General features: G+C 35.0%; 1 protein-coding gene across 4 annotated transcripts in view; it reads right to left on the bottom strand.

The window, feature by feature from the left end:
- The window catches only part of BDP1 (BDP1 general transcription factor IIIB subunit), an 85239-nt gene that overhangs the window by 51919 nt on the left and 11133 nt on the right, over positions 1–22187 (bottom strand). For all 4 annotated transcript variants that reach the window (XR_015148957.1, XM_086362103.1, XM_086362104.1 and 1 more), the window contains exons 8-16: positions 17730–17784; positions 15854–15997; positions 12111–12380; positions 10824–10971; positions 7029–7184; positions 4351–4510; positions 2427–2503; positions 1387–1582; positions 335–468 (exon numbers count right to left, since the gene is read on the bottom strand). Coding sequence is in view for 3 of the 4 variants with exons in the window: in XM_086362103.1 (XP_086218229.1) it covers positions 335–468; positions 1387–1582; positions 2427–2503; positions 4351–4510; positions 7029–7184; positions 10824–10971; positions 12111–12380; positions 15854–15997; positions 17730–17784 (1340 nt within the window). In the remaining variant the exon portion in view is untranslated. The remainder of the gene's footprint in view (positions 1–334; positions 469–1386; positions 1583–2426; positions 2504–4350; positions 4511–7028; positions 7185–10823; positions 10972–12110; positions 12381–15853; positions 15998–17729; positions 17785–22187) is intronic.

The raw sequence follows: 22187 nt of genomic DNA, 5'->3' as shown, positions 1-22187 counted from the left end.
CAAATACTAAAGTAAGTAGGATTTTCACATTTGGATATAGACATATAATTTAATATGCTTGTCAAGTGATATTAGTAACTATGCATGTTATTAATAACTCAAGGTCTAATTTGTGATGGGTAAAATTCATCAAAATACCAATAAGTGAGAAATCAACATGAAGGCAGTGAGATAAACTGCCTTGAAAGGTGAATGTATGTTTGCAAATAACTATGTAACTTGATAAACAGATAACAAATCAATCTGATTTGCTATTGTTTTTAAAAAATGTTTGATGATTTCTAAAACTTTACATATAATTAAAATATTATACCATCAATAAGATGATGCTTACCTCAGACATTCATTAACAGCCTTGGGGTCATCTGACTGCACATTTTGAAAGGAATTGTCTTTTTTTTCAGATTGTGATGCAATGTCTTCACACTCAAAATTTTCACATGACTGATCTTCTAGCTGTTCAGGAGTCTTAATAAAACAAACACATTTTTTAAAAAGTTTTAGGTCTTAGAATGAAACACCCATTTATAAAAGATTTCACTCATTATGTACAATTTGAGTACAAGGAAAATGGTAAACATTTCAAAACTGTAAAATGATATTCAAGGGGCACTTTTCTTTTTGGGCTGGGCTGTACAGCTAGTAGATCTTACCCAGGCCCCCAGCAGCAGAAGCACAGAATCCTAACCACTGGATCACCAGGGAATTTCCTAAGAGGCACTTTTTAATGTTTTTTCTTAAGATATAGAAAATTTCATAAGCCACACCTTTTATCTCATCTCAAAGCCCTTATTCTTTCCTTCCCAGTCAGAAAGCAAGTAATCTGTTAAAATTATTCCTTGGGTTCTGTCTTTCTAAATCTTTTGGATTATTAAAATCACATTATAGACCTTGGGAATTACTACAAAAGAAATTCCAATTTCAAACCATACCAATTTTTACTCTTATCACAAAGACCAGTTATTATGTAAATATCTAAAGTTTATAATGTTTGTTGAAGGAATATTATAGTAGGGAGCTTTTAACATTCTATTTGTTTAAATCAGTGTTAAAATTCAGACACCTACCTATATTTTTGAAAGAGAAGTATAATCCTGTAATTCCCTTCAAAAGGGAAGTGTAATCATACCTGCTGAGTGATGGGGGAAGAAGGCAAGTCCAAACATGCATAAGGTAAAAGCAGATGATTCATTATATAAATGCTTAAAATCCACAGAGCTGAGAGCTAAGTGACTTCACAATTAGCAAAGCTTCTGGCTATGACATACAGGCATTAAATTTAAAGAACAGTGTAGATAATTGTATAATATTGATGTTTTAAAACGGGAGATGAAAGGAGGCTTATGTTTTGTTTAACAAAACACTGGAGGGCATCAGAATACTTACATCTCTGTTGATACAGGATTCGTTTTCATTCTTTTCTATACTGGCACCAGGTTTTTCCTGTGATGTAACAGTTTCTTTTCTTTCAGCAGCTTTACCTACATTTGGTTTTGGCCTTTGTAGTAAGCCCCGCATTAGTCGTGCAGGTCTGAAAGCCTTTGGTTGATCATCTTCCTGCACACAAGTTTTTTCACTCAAACTAGAGTAATTACAAAGGAATAAAATCAGTGGTTATTCTGAAGTCACATAATTACTCATATATCACAGAGAGACTTATTTTAAACCATTTGGAAATACAAAATAAGTCACAAGTGTCAAGAACACCTGCAAAGATACACATACCTCTTAATACCTTAACTCTCTAGAACAGACACAGTCCTAGAAGCATGACTATAAAAAAAATTTTTAAATCAAATTTTCACCACAAAATTGGAAAAAATCTATACCCGACAAATATGGAATATTATTACCCACTCAGGATAGCACTGTGTAACATACATCTTCAGGGCACTAGACACAGATTATGGCATAAATATACAGTCCTGAATCCACTGGTTCAGGTTTATATTGGACCAAGACCTATTATAATTCTCACTCCGTGTTAAATATTCTGTTGTTTTTTTCTTTTTGGTCACACCGAGCAGCCATGTAGGATCTCAGATCCCCAACCAGGGACTGAATGTGTGACCTGCAGGGGAAGCACAGAGCCTGAACCATGGACTACCAGGGAATTCCCCTAAATATGCCCTTTTGAAACCCCTTGCTATAAATAAAATTACCCATCATCAAACATCTTAACCATTAATGTATCTAACAAAATTTGGTTAACTAGTGGACCCACACCGTAATTTATTTAAGTGTATTTATTATGCTTGTAATACCAAGCATAAATAACATTATTAAATGTTTCAACAATCCATATAATTAAAAATGGACTTAATTACACTAGCTGAAAATAAAATTCAGACATTAGCAAGTAGAAAACAATCCATTACAATCATTCCTAAGAGTTACTATTTTTATTCTAGTTCCTAAATACTTACTTAGATACAGTCTCAGGTTCTGGGTTCCCTTTCTCTGTATTCTCCATTCCAGAAATACAATCCTTTTCCATGGGATTCTACAAATTTAAGTTTTTACATTTAATCTACTTAACATAAAAACTTTATAATAAATAAATAAGTGGAAATAATAAAATTTATCTTTTTTGTACTTACCTAATTATTAGAAGAGAGTTGTTAAAATCATAAACACGGATGAGAACATTTTAAACATATAATCTCATACATTACTAATAGAAGCACAAATTGATATATCCTTACCAATATCTATCAAGAGCTTTAATAATGTTCATATTCTTTGACCCAGTAATATCATTTCTTAGATGCTACTCTAAGAAAATATTTAGACAAAGACTTAAGTACAAGGATGGTCACTGAAACACTATGCAAAACAGCAAATACTATAAACTGACAAATATCCAACAATGAATAAACGGTTAAATAAATTTAGTTACACTCACTGATAGAATATTATGAAATTATGAAGTCACTAAAAATCATGTTTTCAAAAGACATTTAATGATGTGAAAAAAAATTTATGAAACGTTAAAATACCAAAGTATACAAAACTGAATTAACAATACTACTCAACTTTGTAAAAAAAAAAAGTTGGAAGTATATATCCTAAAACAGTTGGTTGCATGTGGATTAAACAATTAATTTCTATTTTAATTTTTACATAAGTCTGTATTTTCCCAATTTTCTAGAATTTAAAAATATCTTCGAGAATATAATAACTACATTACAAAAAGTATGGAAAGATTTCACGTAAGAGGAAAAAAGCAGACTAAAATTCAAAGAATTATTTTAGCAAAAATAAAACATTTTTAATAATATAATACTGGCAAAGATATAATGAAGCAAACATTCATAATGCTTACAGAAATTTAAATAGATTTTTTGGGGGGCTGGGGGGGGGGTGCTGCATGGCTTGTGGGTTCTTAATCCCCTGACCTGGGATTGAATCCAGAGCCAGGCAGTGAAAGCACTGAGTTCTAACCACTGGACTGCCAGCGAGTTCCTAAGATTCTTTTTTTTTTTGACTGTCAGTTTGATAATACATAACAAGAGCCAAAAATACATTTTAAATACTATGGCCCAGTAATCCCTACCACCTCTAGAAATGTATTCTTTGCTATTTACAAAACTGCTTTTACTTAATAGAGTTAAAAAAAAAAAATGGAAACAACCTAAACATCAGAGAAATGGCAGGTAAAGTAATAATAATGTTCATCTGAAGCAGCTATTAAAAAGATCAACTAACCCCCAAGAGAGTATAAATTAATAGTTTCAGAGAAAAAAGTTTTAAATGTAATATATGTAATAACTAAAAAATACAGAAATGTTTATTTTCATAAAAAGAGAAAATCTATAAAGGAAAGACAAAGGAATAGATCTGTGTTTAGAAAAGAGAGTTGTGGGTATAATTTCACTATAGCTGGTTTAAAAAATACTTTTAATAAAATCTTATATAAGTAAACAGAAGATAGCTTTATCACGACTAAGGATGTTCAAAATATATCAGATATTCTAAAGAAAATAGAAAATCCCATGGATGGAGGAGCCTGGTGGGCTACAGTCCATGGGGTTGCTGAGAGTCGGGCACGACTTCACTTTCACTTTCATACATTGGAGAAGGAAATGGCAACCCACTCCAGTATTCTTGCCTGGAGAATCCCAGGGACAGGGGAGCCTGGTGGGCTGCCGTCTATGGGGTCGCACAGAGTTGGATACAACTGAAGCGACTTAGCAGCAGTAGCAGTAAGACAATTTATTAATGTGTGAATTTCTTATATCTTGGCTTTTTATCATTTACTTTACAATTACAAGTTAAACATTTTTATTCCCAACTACTTAGGAAAAAAGTTTTATAATTTTAATTTCCATTATGCCTCTTACTCCATACCTTTTCAATAGGAGTTTCTTTATGCAAACTCTTGTTCTCTGCATCTGTTTTGCCTCGTGAAAGAACTGATTTCTTCCCAACTGCCCTTGATAAATTGGGTTTAGGTCTCTGGAGTCGTCCTCTTGTCATTGGTTTAACAGTTTCTGTTTGATCAGTTTCCCTAGAAAATTAACATCCTTCAAATTTTACCAACATGCAGACATATTCAAAAGAAATTCTGGAAAATTCTTTAAAAATTCATTTAGAGCTAGAAAAGAACTCTTTTAAGCTTACTTACAATAAAAGTAGCAAAGAAAACTGAACAAGAAGAGCAATGAATGATTATTAATTTGTTTTATCAGATATTTACAATACTCAGCATCGATAATTAAAATACTGTGGTACTAATACATGAATAACAGATAACTGAAACAAAAAAAAACTGAGATAACTTGAAAATACATATGATTTTAGTATACAATAAAGTTAGCAATTCAAAATAGAATGAAATGAACACAGAAGTAATATATCTTTTTAATAAATATTCAATTAAATGGTGACGGGAAAACTAGTAATACTGGGAATAAAATAAAATAAGTTTCATCCCTTGCATTGTACTTGCAATATATTCCAAATGAATCAAAGATTTAAGTGAAACCACAGAGAAAACATGAATCAATTATTTTATAAATTTGAAATAGGATAAGCCTTTCTAAAACTTGATTAAAAAATCAGGAGCCATAAAAGGAAAAAAAAAGAAAAGAAGGAGAGAGAAATCTGACAATATAAAAATAAAAAGCTTTTACATGGCCAAAAGATATGTTGTAAGACAAACTACAAACCAAGGCATGTTTTACAACTCTTATTAAAAAACTAACCTAAAAAAAAAAAAATAAAAGTAAAAGACTAACCTCTCTAAAATGTAAATACCTCCTACAAAATACACCAATAATAACTCATCAGAAAACTGGACAAAGGGTATGAACTCAGAAAAAAAAAAAAATAAAAATAAAGATAGGTTTGCAATGTGAAGAGATGCTCAATTTCACTCCCAATGAGAAACGTATTGAATACCAATTAAAAGTAGAGCAAGTAAGGACAAATGTGAAAAGATATTAAGAATCAGAGACTCTAAGGGGAATCATATACAAATGTTCATTATTCCATTCGTTTGACTTTTCGTTAGGTACAGAAAATTTTTAAATAAGCAACTGAAGGGGAAAAAAATAATAGAATTATATACGCCTGGTCAAAAAGGAGGAGGAGAGATATATCATACTGAGACACTATTTTCTTTTACTATCTAGCAAGGCTGGCAAAAGTCCAAGTTTGTAACACTGTTGGTAAGGGAGACATTTCTTATGTTGTTAGTGGAAATATAAACTAGAGTAACTCCTAGGAAGAGCATTTTGGAAGTATCTATTAAAATCACAAATGTACACACACTCACATACAAATACATCCTTTGGGCTAGCAATTTCATGTTTGAAACTTAACCTACAAATACACTGCACAAAGGTGAAAGGGCAGAGGCCTAAGTTTCTAAGCACTGCCTGTAAAAACAACATAGAGTCATCAGCAGGGCACGGATAATATAAACTGTAATTCATCCATACAACAGAACAGTATGCAACTATAAAAAGAATAGAGAAGGCCTTTACGTAAAGATATGAGGATATAGGACAAAAACTTGCAAAACAGCAAGTATACTATGCTACCACTAAGTTTTTGAAAAGAGTAAAAAAAAAAATTATGTACTTTGTCTATTTGTATTGGCTTTAATGTCAGTTTTTTGGTTTTTTTTTGGGGGGGGGTTGTGTTTTAATTTTTTAATCTCTGAAAGAATGTCAGAAATAAGTAATACTGTTTGTTTACTTGTTAGGGTAAATGGGGCCATGGTAGAAGAGAGACTTCACTGTGTAACTTCTTGTATTTTTGAATGTTTGAACCCCAAGAATATATTACCTATTCCAAAGACTAGTTTCTATTTTTATTGGAAAAAAATAAGTCTTGGGAATTACCTGCAGTCCAGTAGTTAGGACTTTGCACTTTCACTGTGGAGGGCACAGGTTTGATCCCTGGCCGGGGAACTTAGATCCCACAAGCCACTCAGCCAAAACCAATTTTAAAAAATAAATAAATTTGATTCTCAATGTGACCATGCTTTACTGAAAATAAAAATTCATAAACTAAACAGGTTTTAAACTCATCAGAGGAGTTATAAAGGAGACAAAAAGGAAATCTGAATTTCTGAGATATCTTTTCAAAGGAAGAGTCTTGTGGTGCTTTTATTGTTTTTACTGAAGGTATTAATTTAACCACTATTTTCACACTAGCAAGCATAACACATAATCTCTTTAAAGTATCAATATCAAAATCTACTACTTTGACAATAGGTATGAAAAATAACTCAGACCAAGTAAAAGTTAAATCTCATAGCAAATATTTAGGTTTCCAAATTATTTTAGAATTTCATTGTAAGTTACCACTTTGCTATAACTCCTATCACTACTATATATCAGATATAAAAGATAATCTTTCAGTAATAAAATATAAAAGTAAAAACCTTTGATGTCTCTCAGGCCACAGTACAATTACATACTAAATGGTCTATAGTACCCTCCTAATCCCTTAAGAATACAACATTATCATCATTTCTTAATGACAAATTTTAAAATCCTACCATGTAAAATACTTACAGTGATTTATCTTTTAGGTCAACATCTCTTTCTTCTGTACGACTACTCTCAGCACTGTTCACCTCACACAATGCTCCAGCTCCACCTTCTGATGAAAGCAAGTCTGAAGTGTTTGATCCTGCAGTCTCAGCTGCTACTGATACAACATCTTGTTGACTATGAAGGAAATGAAAATATATTGGGAAAAGAACCTTTTAGTAATTTACATCTTCTACTAAACATTTAAAAGATTTTTAAAAATATACAAGGTCAAAATTCTGGAAGGTGATCCTTCATATCATGGAATAAACAAAACGGGTATTTTGGTTTCTCTGAGATCCTTCCTTGCACCGTCCTTCCTTACTGTACCTTAGGAGACAATTAGCAGCCACAATGAACAGGGTAAGTGCTCAACAAGTTACAAAATGAACAACTCTTAACTACACGGGGTTCACAAACCAAACGTATGTGTAAAGTTTGGGAATTATCTCATTAAAATTTATTATCGGCAGTCCTTCACACAGTACTACCGCATTACCCAAGAGTCATGGAGATCAAGGACGCAGTTCCAATACCAAGCTGCAGTTCACGGAGCACCACGGAAGGAGAGGACTGCTGCATCATGAAACATTTCAACTAAGGATAATATAGACAATGACTAGCTAGTGGCCAGCATTCAATTTCAACACAAATTCACATTTAGCCATGCTTTATTTTTGCTGCTTTTTTTCCTACTGGGTGTTTCTTTTCCCAGTGCTCCTTGTATATTCTTTTTCAGGTTAGATGTTACATGTAAAACCTCATAATCAGCAACTTGAGTTTTACTTCGTGGAGGCTTTTGTCAATAAAAGTATTTAACGTTACTGCAGTTGAATTTATCAGTTTTATCCTTTAAACTTTGTGCTTTTTATGTCTTAAGAAATCCTTGCCATCACAAAAATATTTTTATACAGTTTCTCTTAAAAGTTTTAAAGATTTGCTTTATATATGTCATCTTTAATCTATGAAAGTTACTGCATAGGGTAAATAGGTAAAATAGGGATCTACTATCATTTTTTTTCATATCTAAACACCATTTAATGAATGATTAATTCAATCTTTACCTGCTAATCTCTTTTTTACCGTACATTGTTTTTTCTTATCTATTTTTATTGAAGTATATAGCTGACTTATTGTTAATTCCTGTTACTCAGCAAAGTGATCTGGTTACACACACACACACACATTCTTTTTTTAATATTCTTTTCCATATGGTTTATCATAGTATATGGGAGATAACTGCTAATGCTACCTCTGACATCCATCAGATTCCTAAATTTCTCTTCCTAGATTCTACATCCAGTTCCTCTCAGTCAACTTGTCCTTTTCCAGTACCAACCACACTTTTGATTACTCTAGCTTTAGAATAACCCAATACATTTCATCTCCAGAGTTGTTTTCCAAAATTGTCTTTACCATTCATGACCCTTCACTCTTAGGGACATAAAAATTATGGAATCAGCTCACTGTTTTGCAAAACCAATGGGATTTAAACAGTCATAACAGGGTTGTTTTCCCCCCTTAAAAAAAGTCATTAGTATTGTTTTGTGCATAGTCTATGAAGTTAGTTGCGTGTCTGAGGTGAAAATTTAGATATTTGTCACCCAGCAAGTTAAAGACCTGAGGTCTATGGCTTGTCTTCAAAGAAACCATTAATCTTCTGAACTGTGTGAGTAAATTGGCACATGTGCATACATGTATTTTACATGACAGTAAGTGGTTTTCATCAGATTTTTCAGAAAGGGTATACAGAGACCAATGGATCAGAAAAAACAGCCCAGAAATATACCCATGCATATATGATTAAATGATCTTTGACAGGGTGCCAAAACTACACAATAGGAAAAGGATAATCTCTTCAACAAATTATGTTGGGAAAGCTAGAAACACACACACACACACACACACACGAAACTGGACCTTTATCTTACACACAAAAATTAACTCAGAATGTATTAAAGATTTAAAGGTAACATTTTTTCTTCCCCTTTCTCAGCTGCGCTACACAACTTGTGGGATTTTAGTCCCTGCACTGGGGACTGAACCCAGGCCCACTGCTTTAAAGGATACAACTGAAACCGTAAAACACCTTTTAAGGTGCTTTAAGGTGCTTAAACCGTAAAGAACCCGGATAAAACACCTTAAAGGATAAAGCTAAAGGAAAACAGGGGGAAAGCTTCATAAGATTGGTACTGGCAATGATTTCTTGGACATGACACAAAAGGCACAGGTGAAAAAAGCAAAAATAGACAAGTGGGACTATGTCAAACTAAACACCTGCTGTAGAGCAAAGGAAACAATCAAAAGTCAAAGGCAAACTGTTGAATGGGAGAAAAGATATGTAAACTATGTATCAGACAAGGGCTTAATACTCAAAATAGATAAGAAACTTCTACAACTTAGTAACCGAAAAACAAATAGCTCCATTAAAAAACTGGAAAAGCGTGCTTCCCTGGCAGAAGTTAAGGCTCCGCCCTTCCACTGCAGGGGCAGGGGTTCAATGCCAGGGACCTAAGGCCCCACAGGAGGCTGCAAGGTACAACCAAAAAAGAAAGAAAGAAAATAAAACATTTTTTTTTTAAACTGGAAAAGGAATTGAATACACATTTCTCCACAGAAGATATACAAATGGCCAACAAGTATTTAAGCATTTAAAGAGCTCAACATCACAATAATCAGGGAAATACAAATCAAATCCATAAGTTATCATCTCACACCTATTAGGAGCTATTGTATTAATTTTTTAAATGTAATTAAAATATATTAATTAAATATATATTAGTTTTTTAAAAATGAAATAATGCAGGTAAGAATGTGGAAAAACTGGAATACTTATGAATTGTGGGTGGGAATGTAAAATGCAGCCACAATAAAAACAGTATGAAGGCGCCTCAAAAAATTTAAAGCAGAAGAATTTTCATATGATCCAGCAATTCTCCGAGTATTTATCCAGAAGAACTGAAAACAGAGCTCTTAGAATTTTCTTCAATTTCATGTTTATTGCAGCATTATTCATTACAACCAAAAGATGGAAACACTGTAAATATTCACGGACAGACCAACAAATAAAGAAAATGTGATATATACCTACAAAGGAATATTATTTGACCATAAAAACAGAAATCTTGTCATATGCTTTAATATGGATGAACCCTGAAAATATTATGCTAGGTGAAATAAGCCACTCATAAAAGGACAAATATTATATGATTCCACGTATTTGAAGTATCTAAAGTAACTCACAGAAACAGCAAGTAGAGTGGTTACCAGGGGCCAGAGATGGGGAGGAAACAGAGTTACTGCTCAATAGATAGTTTCAGTCGTGTGCATAGTTAACAACATTGCACATTTTAAAAACTCATTTAGAAGAGTAGATCTCATCTTATGTGTTTTTTACTGGGAGTAAAAACAAACAAAAAACTCTCAGCAGGATATATCACATTCAAACAGCTGAAAACCAAAGTTAAGAGAAAATATTTATAGAAAATGATAAGTCTATGCAAACATTAACCACACGAAGGCTGTAGCGGCATAGCAAGCATCAGAACAAAGAGCAGGACCAGAATGATATCACACAAGTGATGAAGGGTGATTTCACCAAGGAGATCCAACAATCCTAGAAATGTACACACCTAACAAAGGAGCTTCAAAAGACATGAAAAAACAACCAGAACTGGAAAGAGAAATAGGCAAATTCACAATTACAGGTGGAGATTTCACACTCCTTCAGCATCTCTGAGAAGATGTAGACAAAGTGAGTAACCATACAAAAAATACCTTGGTGAAAGAACAGGGTCAGTTCTTTGCTCAGCGTCTTCACTAGAGGATAAATCCACAAGGTCATCTGTGTCCTGTACACAGGGAAGCTCTTGTTCCTTACTGGATTCATCTTCATTAATCTCAGGACTTAAAGACAGGCCTTTATCTATTAATACAAAACGCATATTATTATAAAAATGATAGCAAAAACATTTCAAAAAGCACAAAGGAATTCACATACAACCCTATAAAGTAAGGATTATGAAACTGGCCTAAAGTGCAATTTCTTGATAGTTGAGCTCTTCTCCTTCGTATGTAATATCTTTAACCGTAAGCCACAAAACAGCATAATATTATGATGCCTATAAATCACACTATATTACCTATCAGTATTCACTTAAAATCTTGGTGAAGCTGAACCACATAAAATTTAAATTCTACAGAAAGATTGTTCTAGTCTGCTACTATCTTTTCCTCCTCTCTTACTTGGTTATCTGCTTTAAGTAATCTGTATTACTTAGATACAGAAATCTATATATACGTATTCACATATATAGTAATCTATATATGAACTCTTAAAGAAAGAGACTAAGATGTCCCTTAACTCTTAGCTCTCATTCTCCAGGAACTGAGAAGTGTCAAAATGTCTACATTCTAGGGAGTTCAACAAAAGAAAAAATGGAGGAATATTTATTTCAGTAGAGCTTCCCAGGTGGCACTAGTGGTAAAGAAACTGCCTGCAAATGCAGGAGACGTAAGAGACACAGGTTCAATCCCTGAGGTCCGGGAAGATCTCCTGGAGGAGGGCATGGCCACCCACTCCAGTATTCTTGCCTGGAGAATCGCATGGGCAGAGGAACCTGGCAGGCTATACGGTCCATAGGGTCGCAAAGACCTGGAGCGACTGAAGCGACTTAACACATACACACACCCCTTTTACACAAATTAAACAACTTACTTTGGGTTCATAGAGGGGCTCTGTAGACGTAGGACATGAAAATCCGTGATTTATTAACAGATACAGTATACATTTAACTATATAAACATGACTTGGAACCTTGTTAATATGAGTACCTAAGAGGTAACACTTCTCAAAGACAAATTGAGAGGAAAAAATTCATTTCACTTCATTTTTTTAAAATAATAAACTATTTTTTCTTTAAATTAAAAGGGTTTAATACAGTACCATGAATACGGAACCAATGAATACTCATCATTAGTTGCTATTATTCAGAGGAAGCATAGTTAAGTTATACATGTCTTCACAAGTAATATAGGGGCTGTTAAAATATGTAATAAACTTACTTCTGTGTTTTTCTCCTTTAGAAGAGCCTGGCTGAACAGTGGCACTTCCTGAAAGATGCACTTCTTGTTCACTACCTTCACCCTGATTCTTTCTTCTTCTTTTCTTTTGATTTACATCTAGTCCTAATGCATTTTGTTCTGAATCCTGTTCAGATAAAGTCAGAGACTGCAGTTCTTCTTCAACTGTCTGAGCATCCTTTTGCGACCTTCCTGGGTTTGAAATTTTAGTGCTCACAGACTCATCTCGATCATCATTAGCAACTTTTTTCACTGAAAGTGAGAGAAATTGTTGTAACTACAAAAACAACCTATAGAAAAATGCTTAAAGGTGGAGAAGATAAATACTTAAGGATGTCTTAGCAAAAATTTAAAGACAACTTAAACTGTCCAATAGAGAATGACTAATAAGTTATAATACATTTATGCAATAGAAATCTAGGCAGTAAATAATGAGGTAGCTTTATATTCAGTAATATATAAGATTTCAAAAATTATTGTTGCATTTAAAAAATCAAGTTGCAGAACAATATACACAGTATCATCTCATTTTTATTTTAAGGATAAAAATTACATATATTCCAAGACACAAACATATATAGGCATATTATAGAAAAGAGTTACTGTACTAACTAAAAGGCTTCTCTGGTGGCTCAGATGGTTAAGAATCTTCCAACAATGCAGGAGACCTGGGTTTGATCCCTGGGTCAGGAAGATCCCCTGGAGAAGGGAATGACAATCCCCTCCAGTATTCCTGCCTGGAAAATCCCACGGACAGAGGAATCTGAGGGCTACAGTCTATGCGGTCACAAAGAGTCAGACACAACTGAGCATTTTTCACCTTCATACTAACTCATTATTTACTAATAATTATCCCGAAGAAAGCTGAAGAATTTGACTTGAGGGCAAGGTAGGAGAGAGAGTTCAAGAATTTCATTTTCTATATTCTTTGTTTTTCAATGAACAACCTTATTAGCAAAGATTTTTAAACAATTTCTAGTGCTTTTCTTTGAAGACATATTAACAGTTAACTATATCAAAAAGGTAAAATAATGGGGACTTCCCTGGTCATCCAGTGGCTAAGACTTCACGCTCCCAATGCAGGGGGCCCAGGTTTGATCCATGATCAGGGAACTAGATCCCATATGCTGCAACTAAAGATCTAAGGAGATCTGAGTGCCACAACTAAAATCCAGCACAGCCAAATATGGGGAACACATGTATAATTTTTTTTTAATTAAAATTGAATAAAAAAAAAAAAAGTAAAAAAAAAAAAAAAGAAAATGAATATTAAAAAAAAGATAAAATAACAAATTACATTAAAAAAAACAAAAACAATAAAATTCAATGTCATTTGTGAAAGTGAAAGTCGCTCAGTCGTCTCCGACTCTTTGCGACCCCATGGACTATACGGTTCATGGAATTCTCCAGGCCAAATACTGGAGTGGGTTCAGTTCAGTTCAGTCGCTCAGTCGTGTCCAACTCTGCAACCCCACGGACTGCAACACGCCAGGCCTCCCTGTCCATCATCAACTCCCAGAGTTTACTCAAACTCATGTCCATTGAGTTGGTAATGCCATCCAACCACCTCATCCTCTGTCGTCCCTTCTCCTCCCTCCCTCAATCTTTCCCAGCATCAGGGTCTTTTCAAATGAGTCTGTTCTTCCCATCAGGTGCCCAAAGTATCGAAGTTTCAGCTTCAGCATCAGTCCTTCCAATGAATATTCAGGACTGATTTCCTTTAGGATGGACCGGTTGGATCTCCTTGCACTGGAGTGGGTAGCCTTTCCCTTCTCCAAGGGATCTTCCACTGGAATGGGTAGCCTTTCCCTTCTCCAGGGCATCTTTCCAACCCAGGGATTGAACCCAGGTCTCCCAATTTTATTCAAAAAAAGTCAAACAAGATTTTAAAATTAAGAAAATACTCTGGATTATTTTCTTATCAGAATAATAATCAGCAATTTTTAAATGCTGACCTGTAACAAAATACCTGAGAAGTTCTCACATTAAGTTACAATGGGGGTACTTATGCTATCATCTGTAACATAGTAATCACAAGATTATTGATAGATTAGTATATTTATTTTAGTTTCCCAGGGCTAAAGAAAGTAAAAAATTGACTAAAGAATGAAACGACTTTGCAGTCTTTAACACTATGTTTAAAAAGACAGGGAACTATGCTCTAGAGAAAGAAGTTCTATATTGGCTCTGTGCAGAAAAGAGTTAACAAAGCAGGGCTCACTGCACTCCTTTGAAACGCCTGCATAAAAGGTTGGCCCATGGGCTGTGTCTGGAAACTTGGGTCTGGGGAAGAGTTCCATTAGCCTAACTGATGACAAAAGTGGCTCACTGTATCTAAACTGTTTAAACAATGTAGTTTACGCTGAACAACTGCTGTCCTTCTGGGCATTTTGAATTCTGGTACATGACAGGAAGATGGTGTCTACATGACCAACCTCTAAAGAAAAACCCTGGGTGCTGACTGGGTAACAAGCTTCCCTGGTAGACAATTTTTTTTTTTTTTTAAGTTTTTACTTTTTATTTTTTGGCTATACCACACAGCATGTGGGATCTTATTTCCCCCAAGTGTGTTAGCCATTCAGTCATGTCTGACTCTGCGACCCCATAGACTGTAGTACACCAGGCTCCTCTGTCCATGAAATTTCCCAGGCAAGAATACTGAAGTGGGTAGCCATTCCCTTCTCCAAGGAGACTTCCCAACCCAGTGATCGAACCCAGGTCTCCTGCACTGCAGGCAGATTCTCTAATCTGAGCCCCTACCCTGTGATCAAACTCATGCTCCCTGCGTTGGAAGGGCGGAGTCTTAAGCACTGGACCCCCTTACACGTCTCATTCCTGCATGATGTTGGGAAATTAAGCGCATCCCGTGTGGCTCGTAGACACCTGCACATGGTCCCCTCAGACTTTGACCTTTGTGCCATCTCTCTTTGCCAATTTTGCTCTGCATTCTTTCAATGCAATAAATCTCAGCTATTTGTACAACTATATGCTGAATCCTATGAGTCTTAGCAAATAATTGAATCTGGGGGTCCTCTTGGGGTCCCCCATCACAGACTCTCACAGTCCTAGGTTGAGTTCTGCTGCTGTCACTACTAACACTGTGATACGTTAAGAAAAAAATGAGAGGATCTCTGAGGTTATTTCTGGGTTATTAAAACAAAAGGAAAGGGGCTGGGATGTACAGCTAACACATAAGGTTCCCTATAGTTCAAAGATCCTTTAAATGATAAGATTATAGCTAAACATTGTCCTCAGATCAAAATTCAAATAGTTAAGAAAATATAAGCCTAAAAATAGAAATACCCACATATACCTGGTATAAGTCCCTCAGAAATAAGCTGTGCTCAAACAATACAATTTAGTCACAAGCTCAAAGTATTGGACTTCCATTTTTCATTATATTCGACTTTTGAGCCAGATTTGATTTACAGAGAAAAATAATAAGTAAGCAAACATGACAGCTCACGATTCTAACTCTCCTTTATTAGCTACAACTATGCCCCAGATGCAAGAAAAATGCTAACAGCCCAGTTACACCAGTTATAAAATTACAAAGGGAGCTGCTATTCGTGGCCAGTTAACTAGAAGACTGAAGAAAAACCAATGCCCTCCAATCAGATGTCTTAATGATCTCAACTGCCTGAACTATGTGAACGCCCTAAGACTTTAGACACAATACAGTAAGTCTATTCTTACTAAGTAAAATAACTTTTTTCAATAAATACCTTTTGCATTTTTCCGTGATTTAGACGACTTCTTCTCCTTTGAACTCTGATTTTTAACAGATTTTTGTTTTCTTTTCTCTTCTTCGGCAAGAACTTTCTGAAGCAAATGAGCAAAAAAATCGAAGTCAAAAGGGCGCTTTTCCTCTGTTTAAAAAAAAAAAGAACCTTCAAGTTTTTATTTTTAAAAAAAGGAAAAGAACTTCCAAGTTTTAATTTTTCTTAAGTAACATCAAAAGCAAATGATCTTGTCAGCAAGAGAACAAACAACTTTAATCACTATAGTACAGTCACATAACAGAATCCCACTGAGCAATAAAATAAAGACATCTAGAACAAGAGAAACTAACCTATGATGATTCAAATAAACGTGGTTGCCTGGGTTGGGATTAGGAGTGGAGACTGACTAGAAAGGGAAAAGAGGGGCCTTCCTGGAGTGATGACAATGTTTCATGGCTTATTTAAAGTGGTGGTTACACAGGTGAATTATTTATCAAAAGTCAAACTATAAATTGCACTGTGCATAGTTATAAATAAACTTTTTTAAAATAATGGAATGACTAAGAAGTTCTCAAAAGCCTACCACCCACTTCATGTCCTCACTTTATTACCACCTTTCACTATTAACTCTACTCTTTCAAATATCAGCAAAGGAGGAAGTACAAAGGAGGAAGTAAATGAACATTAATTAGGACCATTCCACTAAATACCCATTAACAGTAAAATAATTTCTACTATAAAGCACCAAACAGTGAATTTTAAAGGTTTTAGAATGGTCTAACAAAGACTCCACACCCCATAAAGACTGTTCATAGATTTATGGATTCTTTTCTGATTAAATATAATGAAAAGTTTCAAGAGCACTTCTCTAAAATGGTGAGAGTTGAGGACTACAGCATTCCAGGCCCCCCAGGAGCCGTTCCTGGGAATGGTTCTCCTGAGCACTCAGCACCACACTGACAAGGTGTGGGGCCCACTCAACTACCTCTGTGCCTATACTCAGGAAATAAATGTGCAGAGCTACACGATCTAAGTACCTCTCTTTAGAATTGGTTTCTAAGATTAGCACTACAGCAAATGAACGTAGAACACATTTATCATGAAATGTTGGTGATTATCTTCCAAACAAAGAATGCAGGAACTACTTCAAACAGTACATTTAATTCTGTTTTTCTTTACAGATCCCTTGATGTATTTCTCTGGACTTAAAGAGAAACTAACAGCCTCATTTTAATGAGGTTATTAGTTAAAAATTGAAAGGTATACATCATTTCTTCAAATCAGGTCTAAATTCAAATGTCACACCTTTAGACAGACCTTCCCTGAATATCCAAACTCCCTCTTTTTTGATTCTTAGAAATTACACTATCTGAAATTATCCTGCTTACCAATTATATTCCTCCCCCACCCACTTAGACTTAAGGCTCTAAAAGCAGGATTCTCAACTGTCCTGTTCACCATGATATTCTCAGAGCCTACAACAGTAGCTGGGGCAGGGCAGGTGGTCTGCATTACCAACTGAATAATGGACTTACCATTGTAAGGAATCGTTTAATAGTGTCTTCCAGAAACAAGGAACTTCTTCAATACAATTCCCCCAGAATAAACAGCATATAGAAATGGTTTCCTCAGTCCCTCTAATTTCTTGGGACTCAGAAACCTGCTTAATTAGTTCTTGATGTTTTAGTTACTCCCTTGCCTATAAACTATATCAACTGCCAGACCTGAACTGCTAAAGAGAAAAATTTCCAGTGCTACTCTTCCTGTGACAATATAGGGAGATAAAACAAACCCAAAACACACTGAAACCAAAGACAAAATACTGGTCATTTGCCAGGCTCTTCAAACCATTCATTCTTAAAGAGGCGTTAATACTTACGGAATGCTTTGTCTATTCTCCATCCATTTGTTTTCTCTTCACGTTTAAATTTATTCTGTTAACAAAACAAAACAAACCCTATGGTAATTTTCTCCTGTTAAACAAGTGAAGATTATGTTTAAAAAATTACATCAAAGTAAAATTCTTATAACATATGATTCTCTAATAGAGAATAATAAATAACTTGCTAATAGGTAAATTACTTAAACCCTTAGCTTTTCAAAAATAGAGATGAAAGATTTCTACTAAGCTCTGTGCTTCTCAAGATCAATAACATGGATTAGCAATGGAAGCTGGATTTACGAGGACAGAAAATAAAAAATAAAGTTGACTAGCATGGGAATAGATCAAACTGTGATCAATTAAGCTAACTAGTATTAACTCTTTAAAAATTAATATATTTATATCAAGTTAAACTTCTTACATTATTATTCTAATGTTTTTAACAGCATGAAGGGGAGACTGTACAAAAACAGCTGAGAAAAACTTTGAAGCTGCCCAAGTTTATCTTTAGAACCTTCTTTATTCCCTAATGCTTTCCTGAGCACTAAAGAGCCCCATTCCCAATTTTACTACAGATTACCTCCTTTAAGATAGAGACGGTTAAGGTTTAAGGCTCAATGCATCCTAAGATCCAATTCTATTCCAGATAACCCCCTTTAAGATGGAGATGGTTAAGGTTTAAGGCTCAACGCATCCTAAGATCCAATTCTATTCCAAACAACCTCCTTTAAGATGGAGATGGTTAAGGTTTAAGGTTCAATGCATCCCAAGACCTTCAGAAAGTCTGAGGGCATACACATACACATCCTAGGGGAGGGAATGATTAGCCAGTCTCTCCCTTTACAGATCAGTGCTCTAAAAGTTTTTATTAAGAATACAAAAATCATATTATTGAAAAAAGAGAGAGAAATCACACACAATAACCTCTTCACTGACCCCTTCTTCCCTCCAAAAGAAACCACCCGCTAACCTGACTTTAAAGCAATCACTTTCCTGCACTTCCTTACTGTTTCTCATCCAAGGGTACACCATTAGGCTCTATAGTCTAACCTTTCCTATATTTTCCAGTATTTTGGTCATCTGATATGAACAGCTGACTCACTGGAAAAGTCCCTGATGCTGGCAAAGACTGAGGGCAGGAGAAGAGGGCGTCAGAGGATGAGATGGCTGGATGGCATGACTGATGCAATGGACATGAACTTGGGCAAACTCTGGGAAATGGTGAGGGACAGAGGCCTGGCATGTCACAGTCCATGGAGGTGCAAAGAGTTGGACACAATTTTTTATATGACTAACATTTTTCAATCTACAGATTACTCCTCTTTTCCATTCTTCCTAACCCTTATTACCAAGTAAAATAGAAGTTTCCAAAGAAAATCATCTTTCTCCCTTAAAGATGATATTATTCTTTAAATATTTCCTCAAAAGTTAACAAAAGTCATATCTCACATAACAGAAGTTACATAAAAAGTGACAGGCTACAATCACTAAACATCCTGAAGAATGCCAATAGGCTTTAGGCATTATTCAATTCTAAAACACGGCTACAGCATATTTTATCTAATTGAGAATATAGTCCAGAACAATTTAAAACTTTTAAGATGTATTGATATTAACCATTCTTTTTTAGGCCTCATCATGCATGTGAGATCTTAGTTCCCTGACCAGGGATCGAAACTGGGCCCCAGCAGTGAAAGCACAGAGCTCCAACCACTGGACCACCAGGGAATTCCCTGATATTAGCCACTGAATCCATGCAGGAATCATTGTAAGCCAAATTCCATGATCATAAAATAAACCCCATAACTTCCACTTCTGGCCTTGACAAAGTAACTGGTAATGGACTTGTTCCACACATCCAACCCATCATAAATACCTTTAAAACTGAACAAAACAAACGCATCAACTATTTTTAAGCACTGGACAAGACTACAATCTTGGGAGAGCAAGACCACAATTCCACAATCTCAGAAAGAAGGGGAACACTAAAGATATACCAACTTTCGCCCTGACTCTCTGCCTGGGCTAAATTTCCTAACCACGGAGAGAGAAAGGCCAAACAGAGCCCAGAGATCCCACTGAGCTGAGGAAGTAAAGTACCTTCATAGGCAGGTTCTACAGAGAAGAGAGCTATTTAAAAAGGAGTCTCACGGATCTGGTAGAGGTATTCCATAGGTGGTTGGTCCACATCTGGGTTCCGTATGCCCTGAGCATGAAGTCTAGTAGAGAATAGCTACTATAGGGATGGGAGCAGAAAGAAGATCCTAGAAGCCACGTAACATAGGGAGATGACAGGGTTCATCATACCTGAACGCAAAGACTTTGTTTAACACCCACACATTTACCTCAGACATCAGAACAAGCACCAGTTAGAGACAGGGTCACACCTTAGAGCAACCTTCTCAGACAGGTTTGTAGCATGAGATTTACGCCCCAGTGCCCCCAAGGGACCTACTATATGTAATGAATTATCTTCTTCCCTATATATCTAGAATGGTATAACATGACCGTTCTTGGAAAAATCAGAAAACAGTAACTCAAATTATCTTCTGTAATTCAGATGAGAAACCTAGAGTAAGGATCAGTCTTAAGAAAGCCTAAAACCAAGACTTCATAAGAATAAGGAGAGCTGACAATACAGACATAAACACTCTGAAGGAAAAAATAAAAACAAACATAATCCAAACACTGTGTAACACATTATCCACCATGTCCAGCCTGCAATTAAAAAAAAAAAAAAAAAAACCATGAGAAAAGATAGGAAAAGGTGCTGCATGGTCAAGGAAAGAGTCAACAGAAACAGACTTCAGATGTTGAGATTAGCTGACAAGAAAGTTAAGCAGCTGTTATAAATATGTTCAAGAATTCAAAGGAAAATATGGAATGATCAGATACAGAAATCTCAGCAGAGGAATGGAAACTAAGAAAAATAACCAAGCTGAAATCCCATAAATGAAACCATCACTGAAAGGACTTAGCAGATTGAAAACAGCCGAAGACAAGATCAGTGAACCTATGAACATGATAACAGAAGCTAACCAATTGAAATAAAGAAAAAAGACTGGGAAAAAAATGGACAGAGCATTAGTACAATGTCTCACAAACTCACTCATATAAGTGGAGTACCAGAAACAGGGAACACAGATACATAAGGCCAACCAGAAGTTATATTCTTGACTGTAAGGAGGATCAGGACTCCTAACCCCCATTTTAGGACAAGGAATGATAGCAAAGATAAATAGGGACATTTCCTACTAATAAAAGGATCAATTCAACAGCAAGCTAAAATGTGAATGCACCCAATAAAAGAACTTCAATACACATGAAGTTCAAATTACACCCAAAACTGATCAATTTAAAAGGAGAAACACAAATCTATAACTGTGATTAGAGGCATCAACTCTTCTCTCAGACAACACCACACCCAACAACTGCAGAATGCACGTTCAAGTGCATGCTCATCGAGATGAGAGTACGAGAGGCTTTAAAATAAATCTCAACAAATTTCAAAAAGACTGAAATCTTACAGATTATGTCCTGTGACTTTCACAGTGTCAAAGAAAACAATAACGGTAAGATATTTAAGACATGTCCCAACGTTGGAAATTAAACACACTTCTAAACAACTGGTATGTCATGGAAGGAATCACAAGGGAAACTAGACAACAGTTTTAACTGAATGACAATGAAAACAGCTTATCGATATTATAGGCTAATCTACAGTTCATATGAAACTATATAGCTTTAAATGCCTTCAATTAAAAAAAGAACAGTTTAAAGTCTACATTCTAAGTTTTCATCTAAGGAAGCTAAGGGAAAAAAATAAGAGAAGATTAAACCCAAAGTAAGTATAGGCATAAACCTTGAAGACATTGCAGGTTCAGTTCCAGACCACTACGATAATGTGAATATTGCAATAAAGCGAGTCACAGATTTTCGTTTGTTTCTCAGTGCAAAAAACAGTCGTTTACATTTACATTACACTGAGACAGTCTGTTAGGGGTGCAATAGCATTATGTCTAGAAAAACAACGTATATACTTAATTTAAAAATTCTTCATTGTTAGAAAATACAAAAAAAAATACAAACCATCATCAACCCTTTAATTAAAAAAAAAATTGCAGTATGTGTGAAGTGCAATAAAATGAGGTATGCCTGAAGAAGGAAGGAAATGCTAGACTTTAAAAAAAAAAAACAATGAAAACATACATACAATTGATAACATAGCTAAAAGTTGGTTCATTAAAAGACTTTTGAAGTCAAAAACCTTTAGCAAGACAAGGGAAAAAAAGAGAGAAAGAAAAATCATCAATCAGTAAGATACATCCTACAATAAATCCTACAAGCATTAAAACGGTAAGTGAATAGTATGAAATTTGTATGCCTATAAATTCAACAACTTAGCATCTAAACTGACACAAGAAGAAACTGAAAATATAAATACCCGTATCTCTA

This window comes from Bos grunniens, chromosome 20 (genome assembly GCF_055505025.1).
Source record: "Bos grunniens cultivar Pamir isolate PY7600 chromosome 20, Bosgru_T2T1.0, whole genome shotgun sequence".
Classification (NCBI taxonomy): Eukaryota; Metazoa; Chordata; class Mammalia; order Artiodactyla; family Bovidae; genus Bos; species Bos grunniens.
This window is presented reverse-complemented; position numbering and strand designations above follow the sequence as displayed.